This window comes from Bufo gargarizans, chromosome 9, assembly GCF_014858855.1.
Source record: "Bufo gargarizans isolate SCDJY-AF-19 chromosome 9, ASM1485885v1, whole genome shotgun sequence".
NCBI lineage: Eukaryota > Metazoa > Chordata > Amphibia > Anura > Bufonidae > Bufo > Bufo gargarizans.
Window position 1 is genome coordinate 14,046,265 of NC_058088.1, and position 16,524 is coordinate 14,062,788.

The 16,524-nt window shown below is 42.1% G+C and overlaps 1 protein-coding gene across 1 annotated transcript in view; it reads left to right on the forward strand.

The window, feature by feature from the left end:
* LOC122919705 (uncharacterized threonine-rich GPI-anchored glycoprotein PJ4664.02-like) overlaps positions 1 to 16,524 on the forward strand; it is a 74,691-nt gene that overhangs the window by 10,615 nt on the left and 47,552 nt on the right. The window contains exons 11-12 of the mRNA XM_044268887.1: positions 10 to 4,992; positions 5,095 to 5,163. Of these exons, the coding sequence (XP_044124822.1) occupies positions 10 to 4,992; positions 5,095 to 5,163 (5,052 nt within the window). The remainder of the gene's footprint in view (positions 1 to 9; positions 4,993 to 5,094; positions 5,164 to 16,524) is intronic.

Consider the following 16,524-nt stretch of genomic DNA (forward strand, 5'->3'; position numbering starts at 1 on the left):
CTAGTACAGGATTCCCAACTACAGAAACAAGTACATCAGAAGAATCATCTATTACAACTGAATCTATCACTAGTGAATCTACAACATCTCTATTGACCAGTGACTTAATAACGACATCATCTGAATCTACAACCAGTATACCATACCAAACAACTGCAGAAGCAAGTACTTCAGAAACAACACCTACAACTGACTCTATCACTAGTGAATCCACAACTCCTGAATTCACCACTGAATTAACAACACAGACATCATCGGAGGCTACAACGAGTAAAGAATTCACAACTACAGAAACAAGTACATCAAAAGAATTATCTCTTACAACTGAATCTATCACTAGTGAATCTACAACATCTCTATTGACCAGTGATTTAACAATGACATCACCTGAGGCTTCAACAAGTACAAGATTCACAACAACTGGAGAAGAAAGTACTTCACGAACGTGGCTTACAACTGACTCTATCACTATTGAATCTACAACTTCTCTATCCACCAGTGATTTAACAACACAGACATCAACTGAAGCTACAACGAGTACAGAATTCCCAAATATAGAAAAAACGACATCAGAATTATCTCTTACAACTGAATCTATCACTAGTGAATCTACAACATCTCTATTGACTAGTTACCTAACTATGACTTCATCTGAAACTACAACCAGTATACTACTCCCAACAACAGCACTACAACATACACATCCAACAACTACAGAAACAGCTACTTCAGAAACATCACTTACAGCTGAATCTTTTACTAGTGAAGCTTCAACTTCTCTATCCAGCAGTGTTGTAACAACAGAGACAACATTTAAAGCTTTAACATCCCCAACTACAAAAGCAAGAATTTCAGAAACTTACTCACTTTCAGTTGATTCTATAACCCGTGAATTTGCATCTACTCTATTGACCAGTGATATAACAACACAGAATTTACCTGAAGTTACAACTAGTAAAACATCCTTCATAATTCCAGAAGCAAGTACTTCAGAAACATCACTTACAACTGCATCTTTCTCTAGTGATTCTATGCCTTCACTTTCCACTACTGATTTAACAACACAAACATCATCTGATTCTACAAGTACATTTCCAACAAGTGCAAAAACAAGTACATCAGAAATATCACTTACAACTAAATATATTATTAGTGAACCTACAACTACTTTATCAGCCACTGTTAAACTAACCCCAACTTCAACTGAACCTGTAACTAGTACAGTATTACCAAGAACAGAATCAAGCACATCGGCAATTCCAAGTCAATCGATCTCTAGCATGTCCACAACTCCTCTACCCAGAAGCAATGCCACAACACCATCACCTTATACTACCACTTCTATAACATCCTTAACAAGTACAGCATCACCCATTTTGATAATGTCTGTTACAACTCAACCAATCTCTAGTGAATCTACAAGTACTCTATCCACTGGCAGCACAACATCAACAGTTGAAACAGCATTTTCAAGTAATACTTCAACTAGTACAGTGTTAGCAAGTTCACATTTAAGTACTTCAGCAACTTTGATTACCACAGCATCTACCACCAGTGAATCTACAACTACTCCATCCATCAGTGACACAACAACACAAACAGTGGCCACTGCTCCATATTTAACTGAAACTCTTACAAGTACAGTGTTACCCAGTACCCAATCAAGTAGTTCAGCAGTATTGTTTACCACTCAGTCTGTCACCAGTGAATCTACAGCCACTTTTCCTACCAGTGATACAAAAAAACAATCTTCACCTAAAGCTGCAACTACTATAACATTCCCAACAATTACAGAATCAAGCTCTTCGGGAGTACTTCTTACATCTCAATCTATTACCAGTGTATCTACAATTGATCTATCCTCCAGTGATATAACATCACTAAGTTCACCTCAGAGTACAACTTCAGTAATATCTACAAAGAGGACAGAAGCAAACACTTCAGGAACTTCAATTACAAAAATACCAATCATTAGTTTATCTACAACTATTTTCAGTACCCTTGTAACAACACCGATTTTAACTCAAGCTTCAACAAGTACAATGTCCCCTAAGATTACAGAAACAACTAATTCAGCAACATCATTAGCTATGCAGCCTACTACTAGTGAATCTACGGCCACTTTTTCCTCTAGTATTACAGCAACACCAGCTTCAACTGAAGCTACAAGTAATTTAGCAACATACTTCACTACCAAACCTGTCACTAGTAAATCTGTGCCTTCTTTATTCACAACCATTGCAACAGCTATTACTTCAACTATTACTACAACCCCAAGTTCAGAGAGTACCTTAGCATCCTCAGCTAAAAGTCAACCATTTACAAGAGAATCTACAACGATCCTGCCCACCCGTGTACAAACGATTCCAACTGCTTTAGAAACTAAAACTCTTACACCATCCTCAACAATTATAGACACTAGGACTTCAAAAACATCAAACTTAACGCAACCAATTACTAATGAATCCACACTTGCCATATCCATCACCACTGGGACAACATTGACCTCACCTGAAGCTTCAGCTGCTACAATATCCCCAGCAAGTACAGAATCAAGCACTTTGGGAACATCTATTTTAACTCAACCTATCACGAGTAAACCTACAAGCGTCCTATCCAATAGTGATACAACATCAATTTCTTCAACTGAATCTACATTTATTCCAACATCACAAACAAGTACAAAACCAAGTATGTCCATGACATCCATTAAAACTCAACCTATTAGTGAATCTACAATTGCTTTATCTACTAGTTATGCAACACCGACATCAGCTCCTACAAGTAGCACAAGTACAGAATCAAGCAGTTCAGCAACATCAAAACCAACTCCACCTGCCACCAATGAATCTGCAACTGCTCTATCTACCAGTGTTGTACCAACACTCATTTCAGCTGAAGCTACAACTGAAGTGACAACTCAACCTATTAGTAATCAATCTACAACTACTCCATCCACCACTGCTGCAACAACACTGACTTCAACTGAGGCTACAATTAGTACATCAAGTACAGTTCCAGTAACTTCTTCAACCTCTATTACTACTCACCCTACAATAAAAGAATCTAATTCTTCAACATCATTCACTTTGGCAATAACTCTTGTGTCAGCTGAATTTTCAACTATTACAACTGCCCCCAAAAGCTCTGGATCTCCACCAACAACCATTCATAGTCAATCTTCTAGCAATAAGTCTGCAACCTCTGTATCCACAACTGAGGCAACTTCATTGGCAGTATCTACGTCTTCCACTGTCCCCACTACTCAGTCTTCTATTTTTGTTCCTAACATAACAACACTGTCTACAACTGAAGTTTTAGCTAGTACAACTGTGCCCATAAATATAGGAGCTAGCACTTCAGCTACAACAATTATGGCTAAACCTAGTAGTAGTGAATTTATGTCCACAGAAACAATAAAAACAACACCCTCTTCAGCTACAGCTGTAACTAGTGCTGGTCAAACTACAGTAGCAACGTCCTTACCACCTCAACCTATTAATTCTACCGGACCTACTTTAAATTGGACTTCAAACAAAATAACTGCACCCACAAATATGGCAACATCCACCATTACTCAGTCTACTACTTCCTTGCCAATTACTATTTCAACAACATCTATTACTACTAATACAACTGCATCCACCGCTATGAGTCAGTCTACCACTTCTACTACTGGATCTTCAACCAATGTAACTGCATCCAACACTTCTGGACCAACTGGATCAGAATCATCCATTGTTTCTCAAGCTATTACGAATGTGTTACCATCTAGTACATCACCCACAGCAGTAACAACACCAGCATCCTCTTTCATTTCATCAATCAGCAGTTCTCTGCCAACTACTTCTTCAGCAACATCTATAAGTGACCAACCGAATAGTAATTACTCTACAATAAGTCCGTCAATCAGTGTTTCCACATCACTACCAGGAACTTTGAGCACCACTAATAATGATAAAGGAACAACAGGTAGTACTTCAACAGGTAGCATAATTGGTACTAATACTGTAGCAGGGACCAACAGTATAACTTCTACTATTACTGGATTTGCTGATAGCGAGATTACTAATAATACTGTTTCTACAGAAACTGTTACTAACAGGGTCACTTTGAGTACTGCTTCCCAAACAGCAGCCATTACTAAAGAAGTTACTGCAAATACTAGTAGCAATGTGCAATCTAATATAACCTTGACCACAAGTACTACCACTTTGTCTGAATCTGTTACCCCTATGATTATTACTAATAGTACTACAACGACAGTGTCCATAGTTGCTGCAAGTACCATTTCTGATAGCACAGGTTCTACTGTCAGTGGGAACTCAGTGATTACTTCTACAGTAGTACCTGATACCAGTAATGTCAGTAGTATGGCTACTAGTCAATCAACTGTTTCAGGGACTGTCAACAGTACAACTAACACACCAGGAGTGAGTGTAATGGGAACTGGAACAACGTCAGGTTTACCTGCTACCAAAATGAGTAATACCTACACATCTGGATCTGGTACTTCTATGTCTCCTATTGCAAGCTCTGATTTTATTAAGAGTACTGTTTCTAATGCCACAGGTTCTACTGTCAGCGGAAACACAGTTATTACAACTGCAACAGTACCTGGCACATTTAATACCACAACCATGGCTACTAGTCAATTGACTGTTTCAGAGACTGTCAGCAATACCACTAACACACTAAGAGTGAGTACAATAGGCACCCCAATGAATACAGCCACCACAACTATATCTAGGACAGCTATAACTACTGGAACCTCTAGTTCTACATTTAAAGCCATTACTGAATCCACCTCTTCTACCCTCGCCAGCCATTACATTGCTACCACAAGATCTACTACAACTAAAACAATCACAAGTAATAATACTACCGTGACTTCTGGATCAGGCTCAGCTGTTGGTAATTCTGCAGCTACAAGTTCCAAACCTGCATCCAACACAGCTACATCTAATAAAGGCTCTTCTGCTACGGTCACCAGTAAGTTACAAAAACTGTGGATTATCGGATAATTTGATTACTGATTATTGTGAGGCAATGCTATCATAGTCTAAAACACATTTTTTGTTTTTATTTTTACAGCCCAGAATGGAGGAAAATCTACACTTAGTACTGTCACCTCCAGCCAAACATTTTCCAACCAATCTGCAGGTAAATACACTAATGATAAGAATAATTCACATGCAGATTATGCAGGTGATTGTCAGGAAAGAAACGTTCCTTCCCAACAATCGCCTGCTCGTCAGCGCAGGAAACCACTGCTATTACATGCAGTGATCTTCTCTACAGTATGGGGAGGAGCAATCGCTAATGTCATAGCTCAGGGATTAGCAACCTTAGGAACTCCAGCTGCTGTGAAACTACAACTCCCAGCATGCACACTTACTTAGCTGTTCTTGTAACTCCCATATAAGTGAAAGGAGGACTCTGATCGTTGTAGTTTCTGAATAGCTGGAGAGCCTGAGGTTGCTGATTATCCACCCCTGTATCACCCAATGAACAAGCAAAATGTTTGTTCACTGGGTGAAATGATCTGAAGTGTGGACACCTCAATCATTGCTCCCGGGCAGAAGATTGTGTGCTCTAAAAAATAATAATTTTGTATGAGGACAAGTGATAGCATTAGCCATCGCTCGTTCTCATACTGTGGAGGTGATCAATGAATGTAAAAGCAGTGCTTCACCTCCACTTAACTATCAGCCAGTTGTCAGGAAGGAACCGTTCCTTTCAAACAATTGGCTGCTCCTCGCAGTGTCTAAGTGCAGCTTAAGATGGTGACCACTTACTTATCAGTGAATCAAGTCAATGGGTTCATTTCACATTTGGGGTCAAGGCTTAATTCACGAAGCGAGGCTCAATTCATTCAAAAAATCTTTGGGAAAACCATGGTGGGACTCTGATGGGGTGACATTCAACCATTTCTGAGAGACCGAAAGTCAAATCACTCACAATGAAGCACTCACCATTTTACTGGTGAGACCAGGGCTTAATTATCCAAAAGCTAGGCATTTAACATATTTTGTAGACCAGGATCCAGATGAATGATGAGAAAACATTCAACACTTTTTGAAAGATAAGGGTTTGATTTACCAGCCAAGCATTTATTTTGAACCATGACTCTAAATGAAAAGATACATGACAAACTATCAACGCAACATACATGAGGATTTATAAGTGTTAATGTTGTGCTTTGCCCAACTTAACAAAGCTAGTAGAGTGCTGTCTCACTTGTTTTCACAGTCAATGCCAATCCAACCTCGAACCATTGAATGCACTCATTTGATGAGTATGATCTTAGTAACCAAAGTATAAAAAGTATAAAGATATGCAATAATATGGCCTGGTGCCGAGATAGGCAAGTGACCTAATTAAGCGAATTTTCCCAGAAAAACACTAGTCAAAGTTCCTTAAATATACCAGAATAGCCAGATAGTCTGCGGATATTTTTTGGGGTAAATACCAAACTATATACAGTACATTAGTCTATCAAGAAAAAAACGCAGCCGGCACTACCCGATGTGTGATCAATCTGAATAGACCCTTATCAGCACTAGATCAATAGCGATATTAGGTGGTGCTCTGCTAAATAGATTCATATAAATACTTAGTAGTAAGAAAAGCAAATAGCGGCACTCACCATAGTATTCACTTTGCAGCTTTATTAGAAATAAAAAAGGATTGGACACAGGCACAAAAAAATCAGGCAACAGCCGTTTTGCTCACCTTGCACTTTGTCAAGCCGAGTGATCATGGGATCCTAGTGTGATAAATCTCTTAGGTGAAAATCAATCAATGAATATTTTATATGTATGCAGAAGGTTGTCTATAATTGTGTGACATCTATATTTTATTATGTTTCTTTGTAGTTGCCTATTGGGAAATCATTCTGTTTTCACTGGTAGCAGTTTTGCTCGTTGTCTTACTTATGGGATTGTTCTGTGGGGTAAGTCCTTTTATGGTATTTATTAGCACTGTGTAGATTGTCCATATGTGGCATAAACCCATTAATAATTATCATTTATTATATGTAAAACTTACAGTGGTGGACACAACAGAAGCGACAAGAAGAGAACCACCACATCTGCAGTTTTTGAAGCCAAAACCAGTTGTGGATTAAAAAAATTAAAGTAACATCAGTCCTTAGTACTTTCCCTCATTTTATGATCCACTCTTGATTTTGGCTTCCAAAAATGCTTAAAAAAAACCTGCATTGTGATGGCCCCCAAAGACTTTTTTTTAGCTTCTAAGTAGGTGCTAGTCACTGACTTTTTTTTTTTTTTTTTTTAGAAAATACATTACTAGAGATGAGCAAATTTCTAGAAATTTGTTTGGGTTCAATTCTAACAAATTGGTCAAAACATTTGTTTCAGTCCAAATTGATTCTAACCAGATGAAAAGTGATCCCACTGGTCGGAAATTGGTGTATGTTACTCTGAAGTCTCCTAGGAATGTTTTTCTCTCTTGTCTTTCTCTCTTTTTTCTTTCTTTCAACCCCTTCCACCTTCAAGCTCCGTAACACAAAGATAACAATACTAACTAATGTCAGAGTGACACTGACCTATCAAACTATTGGGAAACGCTTGGTTGACAGCATTAACAAACAGCTTTTTTTTTTTTTTATATACTAAACATTGTTCTTTATTGGGGGCAAATAGTGTTTAAACACATATGGTGTTATCGGGGAAAAAAAATTGCTTATTCTGAACAAGCAGTTCACAAATTATGCCTTAAAGGGGGCAGCTGCCTGCTCATGTTTATGCTGTACACATGCTGAGCACTTCTTGGCTTCTTTTCCTTCATTCTGAATTTCAACTTATCCCAAACCATCTCAATTGGGTTAAAGCAGGGAAGGGCTTATGCGGTTTGAGCACCGCTACAGTGATGCCTCTGGTGCTCCATAATGATGCCCCTCTGCTTTTCATAATGCTCCCCCCTGTCTTTAGACTAACAGCGCTAGACCGCACTCGTGTCCAGCGTGCTCACAACATCTTTGCTTGTCGGGATGAAGTCAAAGGTGTTGTGGGCACTGATCTAATTTGTTTATGAGGAAGTAGACATTGGGACCCATGCTATGTCAGTCCCTGAGAGCTTCAGTTTATATCCAACATCCACATGATTTTACTGTCCTTATTCTTGCAGGTATTGTACTGTTTGCGTTCCACTTCCGCATATAGGGTAAGCAGCTATCCAACCTATTTCACACACCACAGTTGGCGCAATGTTGCAAGACCGTCCTTACCGACAGACCCCGAAAGAGGATTAAACCCGAGGGCATTTCGTAGAAGGTCGTCAACCTTAGTAAATCGTTTATAACAAGTCAGACAATCCCAAAGAAGGCAGCGTCACAAGTAGAAAACACGGAGCAGCTTGTTCCAGACAATTATTAGTCAATGACATAAAACCTGTGACATCACTAAAGATGAAATGTCACCTACCAAAAAAGTCTAAAAAGTCTTAAAAACATATTTATGCTTTCAACTATTGATGCATTCCGGAAATTGTATCCTGATTTGAGAATCGATCTTTATTGTATAAGTAGTGTTTAGAACATTATGTGTCTGAGAATAAATCTTGAGACGTGGGGTTTAACGAAGTGGGGCATTATATGGACATGTACTTCAGTGGGCAATATGGAATACGTAAAGCGGTTGTCTGGGCTACAGTTACTGATGATCTATCCTCAGGATATCAGGATAGGTCATCTATTTCAGACTGGTGGGCTTGACACCTGGCACCCCCACCAATCAGCTCTTTTGGGCAACCACGGGTCAAGAGTAGTTTCCATCACTACCGTATTGCACCTCAACCCTCAATCACATGAATGGTAGCTGAACGCTAATATCCGGACAAGCCACTACGCAGTTTATGGAGCCAACTGCTTTGAGCTAAATACCTGGTATAGTTTCCAGCACCACGGCTGGCCGAGACAGCCGATCAGTGGGATTATTGGGTGTCAAAGCCCCACTGATCTGATATCTTATTCTGAAGATAGATCATCAATATCTATAGCCTAGACAACCCTTTCATCTCAACTGTGTGGGAAAGTGAACATTCAGACTTAGGTTATCACCATAAACTCCAGATAATTGTGGGAGCTTCTCTCCTCAAATGGCACCTCTACCACATTAAGGGCTTGTTCAGAGGAGACAGCCCTTTATGAAATAGAAACTAAAACAATAAAAACAATATCGATGTTAAGTTTCGGGAATGGTTGTTAAAAATGGCAAAATCGGAGGATATTGAGATACAGATTTCTCCATATCTACCTCCAAATCTGTAAGGCTACTTTCCCACTAGCGTTTTTGCGGATCTGTCATGGATCTGCAAAAACACTTTTATTACGATACTACAACAGCATGCATCCGTCATGAATGGATCCTTTTATATCTTATATAACCATGACGGATCAGTCATGAACACCATTGAAAGTCATTGACTTACATTGTGTGTTAGGATGGATCCGTCTCGCTCCGCACCACATCGTGGACAGAAAAACGCTGCTTCCATTATTCTGTCCGCGATGGGGACGCAACCAAATGGAATGGAATGCATTCTGGTGCACTCTGTTTCGTTCAGTTCAGTTGTGTCCCTATTGACAATGAATGAGGACAAAACTGAAGCGTTTTCTTCTGGATCTCAACAGCGGAATTGAAAACTCTAGTATGAAAGTAGCCTGATTTATCAGCATCCATTATATATATATATATATATATATATATATATATATATCGTTTTACTGTGCTATATAATGGATCACTTTGAATGTATTGTAATGTTTTATGGTTTTCTATGCTTTCATCTATTTATTTTTGTACCTCTATAATTATTCCAAATTGTATGATATAATTGTATCACTTCTATATTTATATGAGCTCAATGTATTTACCTATTTATATTATAGACTATTAAAATGCTAAAAAAATAAAGCTGGCCTTCGTATCGGGTTATTTTTTTATTTTTCATTTTCAACCTCAAATGGAGATTCGCTCATCCCTAGAGAAGATATAGACTGTATAGGAGGTGATATGTAGCAGGTATGCTGGGTACATGCTTGTTGGTGTATACAGCACACAGATGTGTTGTATGAGCAGTATACTAAGGGCTCTTTCACACCTGCGTTCTTTTCTTCCGGCATAGAGTTCCGTCGTCGGGGCTCTATGCCGGAAGAATCCTGATCAGTTTTATCCTAATGCATTCTGAATGGAGAGAAATCCGAGCATGCTGCGCTTTTTGCTCCGGCCAAAAATCCTGAAGACTTGCCGCAAGGCCGGATCCGGAATGAATGTTGGGGGGCTGCACTGGCCACCAATGAATTTAATACGGAACAGCCTGCTGTAGAAAGTTGCCGATAGTGTGAAAGTAGGCATAGAAAGGTAGATGAGATATACAGACAGATAGACAGATGGGCAGACAATACACAAAAGTCCATAAAGGCACCATTTGCAGTCTTTTCTGCACTTCTTTCCAGCTGGCAGTGTGACCCCTTAGGATGGCAGTGGAGGAGGGGGAATAGGGTGCTCATTAACTGACAGGAATAAGAGGAGGACTGCTGCTGCTGGACATTGAGGCTGTCTGGACCTGCTGTACCCCATGACAGGGTTCAGTTTCCTGTGGTCTCAACACTCTGCCTCCATCCTCCTCCTGTTTGTTCCGACTGCAGCAGCCACAGAGAAGTAAGGAGAAGTTGGATGCAGGACCCAAACCAAGATCATGCAGGTAAGTGTGAGATACCTGCATGTTCCTCAGAGGCCAGGGGGAGGAGAGATACTTCTGCTCTCAGGGGACAGGAAGAGGGATCAAAGAGAGCAGCACACGGGGAGATGTCTGCTGCTCCATGTGCCGCTCTCACTAGGCCCACTCTAGTGTCAGAGACTAGAGGACAGACATTACTGCCCACCCTATGTAGCTGAAAGTTGCCACTTACCCCATTCACCTCGCTATAGCTTCAGTCAGGGGGCTGAGGTGTAGCTAGGCTTTCCTGAACCCAGGGCAAGGATTCAGATTTGCCAGATTTGCGTCCCCTATCTATTATAGGGTACACAGCGGTACCAATACTCCTTGCAATAACAAAAGACCCAACTGGTCCTACCTCATCCAGGATGTCGCTGGCGTGTTTCCATGATGTCCTCTGGATCCAGAGCAAGGTCCCAGTGGGGATAGAGAAAAAAGAATAATCACATAAAAAACGGAAAGTAACTGCCCATGTGAAATCCCCAGCAGGGGGCACTGTGTTGGTTCCAAGAAGACCGAGCCACCCCAATGTATAACAGGGTAATCTAGGGCATTTCCCCATAGTGCCACCACATAGTACTAATGCTCACATCGTGCCTCCTTTATAGCTGAAATGCCCACATTGTGCCCCCCTCACAGAAGTTATCCCCTATTGGGGCGCCATTCACATTAGTTATGGCTATCGTTTTGCATCTTCACCTTATTTATGCCCACCTTTGTGCCCCTTACAGATGTTATGTCCTCCTTGTGGCCCCTCACTGTAGTCATGCCCACCTTTGTGCTCCCTAACAGTAGCCATGCCCACCTTTGTGCCCACTTCATACCAGTTATGCCCGCCTTTGTGCCCCATCACAGATGTTATGCCTAACTTTGTGGCCCCTCACTGTTGTTATGCCCACCTCTGTGCCCCTCACAGTATTTATGCCCGGGCATGTGCCCCCTCACTGTAGTTATGCCCGGGTATGTGCCCCTCACAGTAGTTATGGCCAGATATGTGCCCCCTCACTGTAGTTATGCCCAGGTATGTGTGTCTCACAGTACTTATGGCCAGATATGTGCCCCTTCACTGTAGCTATCCCCAGGTATGTGCACCTTACAGTAGTTATGGACAGATATGTTCCCCCTCACTGTAGTTATGGTCACTTTTGTGCCCCCTCACAGTAGTTATGGCCTCCTTGTTGCTCCCAGTGCTCTCTCCAGCTCAATGAAAGAAAGAAAAAAACACAATTACTTACCTGCTTCCCTGATGACGCGCTCCCACGCACATGCCGCTGCTGGCTATGCAGGAGGCTGATTCCCGGGCTTTCAGTGCTCCTTCCACAGCCAGCAGTATGATGTGCGGCCTGAGGGGGGGAGCACTGGCAGAACAGTGAAGCAGGGAGCGGATGGCTCCCTGCTTCACTAGGGAAACAAACTGCCCAGTTGTGAAAAGAACTGCTGGGTGAGTGCACCCCCCAGCCTCTGCTCCCAGGGCACGTGCATCGTCTGCCCCCCACGCTATGCCCGTTTAGAGGACTCTTCAAGGCTGCTCTCAACATTGACCTCGGAGACTCTGACGCCTCCACTGGCCACTCTCCACACTGAACTCGAAGACTCTGCCTTCTCCACTGGGCACTCACCACACTGACCTCCTAGATTCCGCCTCCTCCACTGGACGCTCTCCACACTGACCTCCTAGACCCCGCCTCCTCCACTTGGGAGCTCTCCACACTGATCTCCTAGATTCTGCCTCCTCCACGGGGCACTTTCCACACTGACCTCCTGGATTCTGCCTCCTCCCCTGGGCGCTCTCCACACTGACCTTTTAGATTCTGCCTCCTCCTCTAGGTGCTCTCTACACTGACCTCCTAGATTCTGCCTCCTCCACTGGGCACTTTCCACACTGACCTATATTTTGCCTCCTCCACTGGGCACTTTCCACACTGACTTCCTAGATTTCGCCTCCTCCTCTGGGCGCCCTCCACACTGATCTCCTAGATTCTGCCTCCTCTGTCATGGGGTACACTTGGTGCTTAGTGCTTACATCACACTGAGCCGGCTTTGCTTTTTTTCCCTCTTCGATTCTGATCCTCTCTCGAGTCTGCTCGCTTGTCCTCTGCTCTACCACTGATGCCAGCAGCACTTCTCCTTGCTCTGTGCCTGCCCAGCCGCCCCCTAACCAGCCATAATGTGATAGATTAGTACCGCACAGCCAGAGCCTGCTGAGGGCTTCTCCCCTACGGTTTATCAGTGCTCGATCAAGCGAATTTAAATGCAGTTTTGGAAGGGCACAGGGAAGATATTTACAGCTAGGGAAGGATCTGGCAGCATTGAGTGGAGCAGCAGAGCAAGGAGGAAGCCGAAATGAGTGACATGAATTATAAGGTGCCATGCACTCGTAGCACATTAAAGGGACTCTGTCACCAGTTTCTAACCCCCCCTTTTAAAACTATTGTTCTCTCCATGGTGCCCTTGTGATTACAAAGCTGTTGTTATAAGATAAATCCGCCGTCTAGTTTTGATAAAAATAGCTTTTATCTAACCTGTCAATCTTATGGATAAGGTGCCCAGGGTGTTTCTGAAGGTCTGAATCTGCCGCTCGCCGCCGCCGCCGTTGGTGCCCAGCTCCTCCCCTGATCCTTTCAGCGCCGCCTGAATGTAAAGAAATCCGCCTCCGGCTCTCCTCAGTGCCCCCTCCTCCTTTTCAAAGATCCCACGCGTGCGCACAGGCCTGTGCCTGATGCGCCGTGCGGACTTTTAGATTCTGCCTCGTTGAGCGAAGTGCGCACTGAGGAGAGCGGAGGCGGATTTCTTTACATTCAGGCGGCACTGAAAGGATCAGGGGAGGAGCTGGGCACCAACGGCGGCGGCGGCGAGCGGCAGATTCAGACCTTCAGAAACGCCCTGGGCACCTTATCCAGAAGATTGACAGGTTAGATAAAAGCTATTTTTATCAAAACTAGACGGCGGATTTATCTTATAACAACAGCTTTGTAATTACAAGGGCACCATGGCGAGAACAATAGTTTTAAAAGGGGGGGTTAGAAACTGGTGACAGAGTCCCTTTAAGATAATTTTACATCCCTTCCCCCTCTTTGTCTAGTATGAAGTGGTGCCCTAGGAGAGCACCTGTCCCCACCTACCCTTCGACCAGCCCTTCCTAGAGGTTCTCAATGTTAGGACCAGTCAATAGCATCAATGCCTTTATCATCTTCATCTCGGAACAGCCTATGCACTTTGATCACATGAGGCCGTCCACCATGGATTGAAGTGTAGAAAGAAAAAAAAGGGTTCAAAGGGGTGCAATAAAAAAGTATAAAACCATGTGTGACACGGTTTGGAGGTGTGTGGCCTCTTTCCTCAAATGTGTCTGAGAATGCACACCTCCGAAATTTATCACACTTGGAAAGTTTTACACTTATTTTAATGTTTTACTTTTTTTTTTTTTCGTGGGACAGTGCCCTTTTGAAACCGTTTTTTTCTTCCACATTTCATTTGCAATCAGGATCCAGTCCCTGGGACCCTGTGGTATGGATCAGCAGTTCCAAATTCAAGCTCACTGGTCACGTTATCTATAGAGTTGTGCCTGTCCTGTTGCACAACCTTATGTGGTGAGCATACTACATAATATTTATTGTTTATCTATTTCCTTTCTGCACTATAGGACGCCTCTTGGTCCTTTTTTTCACAGTAGCCGGAGGAAAACAGGGCTGCAAAATGATTACCATGGTGTCTCCAGCCTCTTTACTGTATTAAGCATATGCTCAGTATGAACTTGTTCTCATCTGCAAAGAGAATGCAGAACCAATGGTTGACCGGCCAATTCTGACGTTCTCTGGCAAATGCCATTAGAGTTTTATGCTGCTGGACAGTGAGAGCAACTCCCGCTACAGGACATCATGCCACCCTCATGGAGTTTGCTTCTTAGAGTTTGGTCAGAAACAAACATGCAGACCAGTAGCCTGCTGGTGGCCATTTAGTAGGTCTGTGGCAGGACTCATCCTGTTTATCCTTGCACAAAGAAGCAGACACTGGGTTGATGCACTTCTATGACCCTGTTCAGCTCTCTCCATCGAAAGGTCCATGTTCTGGATTAGTCTTTATGCTCTTTAGACATGCTGGGAGACACATCAAACCTTCTAGGGATGGAAGTGCCATCCGGGAGGAGCCGGACTACTTGTGCAACCTGATCTGGTTGCAGGTATTTACTTATGCTAACACTTGAGAAATGCAAAACTACAGAAGAATCAGTCAGGATGAATGAGGAGAGAGTAATAGTTTGTGGCTTCCACCTATAAAACTCCCATTTTGGCAATTGCCTTGCAGCTGCCTCTCCAGTGCACCTGTTACCACATTCATTTGCACCAGAGCAGGTGAAATTGCTTCACAACTGCATATGGTTCCTAACTGGACAGATTGATATTCTCAAAGTTTAAGTTGGGTTATCCTGTGATTCTGAAGTGTTCTTTTCATTTCTTTGATTGGTGTATACCGCACCGTATGTGACTTTCTAGTATTGATGCTATGTGTTGAGTTTCTTTCTGAAAATGGGTGGTTTGGTCTCAGCATTTCCCACCTCTGAAGCCCGGAATGTTTCACTGAATGTAATTCGTACCTTTCTTCTTCCAGTAACATATCTGCTTGGAGTGTACCTTTGAGTCAGCTGAGAGAACAAGGGATTAACGTCTTCTCAATCTGTCATTTATAGTAAATCCTACTTGTTCTCCGACTCCCCATTGTTTATGTGTCAGTGCATCTCCGCACAAATACATAACAAGAAGATTAGACTGTTTAACTGTGCTTAATATTGGAATTTGAAACATTTTTATCAAACATGCTAAATGTAAGGCCCATGACGTATAGAACTGTATACCAAAAAGTTCTGTCTTTTAGAAAAGCAAATGTATATTTTGCAGGATCCCCTGTAGATGGACTGCGGGTTGAAAGATCACTTTGGTTGAGTCTTTGATCTTGGACCTCCGATATTTTCTAACCCTTTGTCGGCAGTGAGAGATAGCTGGGAAAATTAGTCATACCAAGAAGTTTCCTTTAAACTCAACAGAGATTTACTATTAGAAATTCCCAGTAATGGAAGTGTCTTCTCCTTGCCAAAGGAAGTTGCAGCATTCCTTCATTCCTAAAATCATTGATGGTCCCACACAGGGGACTTCACCAATGTGACCTTCTGACAAATAGGTACTGTATTTTTCTCTTTATAAGATGCACCTGATCATAAGACACATCTACGTTTTAGTGGTGGGGAATAAGAAAATAGATATTTTTCATCAGACCCGTCTAGTCTTTATCAGACTGCCAATCTTTAAAAGACCTCAGATCAGACCACCAAATCAGAACCCCAATCTTTTAAAGACCTCAGATAAGGCTTGCTAATTAGAACCCAATCTTTAAAAGACCTTAGACCAGACCCTCAATCAGATCTCTAATCTTCATTAGTCCCCCAAATCAGAACCCCACTCACCACTCCCTGTGCCTCCTGCATACTAATGAGAGCTTCCATTCCCCCCCCCAAAAAAGTTCTTTATATGGTAGATAATTTTTGGGTGGCTTTATAATTTGAGCTCATGCTTTTTCAGAATTCTTAGCCTGTTTAGACCAAGTTGTTTTCTTCCAAGGATGTCCTTGTGATACCTACATGTTTTATGTAAAAATTAAGGGAACGCTGGTTGGAATATACTGACTTCACTACTTCCCTTTTTAGGGCACCTTCACAAGGTTCAAAACAGAAATAATTGTGCAGATTTCTCTGTTTCTGCACCAAAATCTGCACTTAAATAAGCTTGT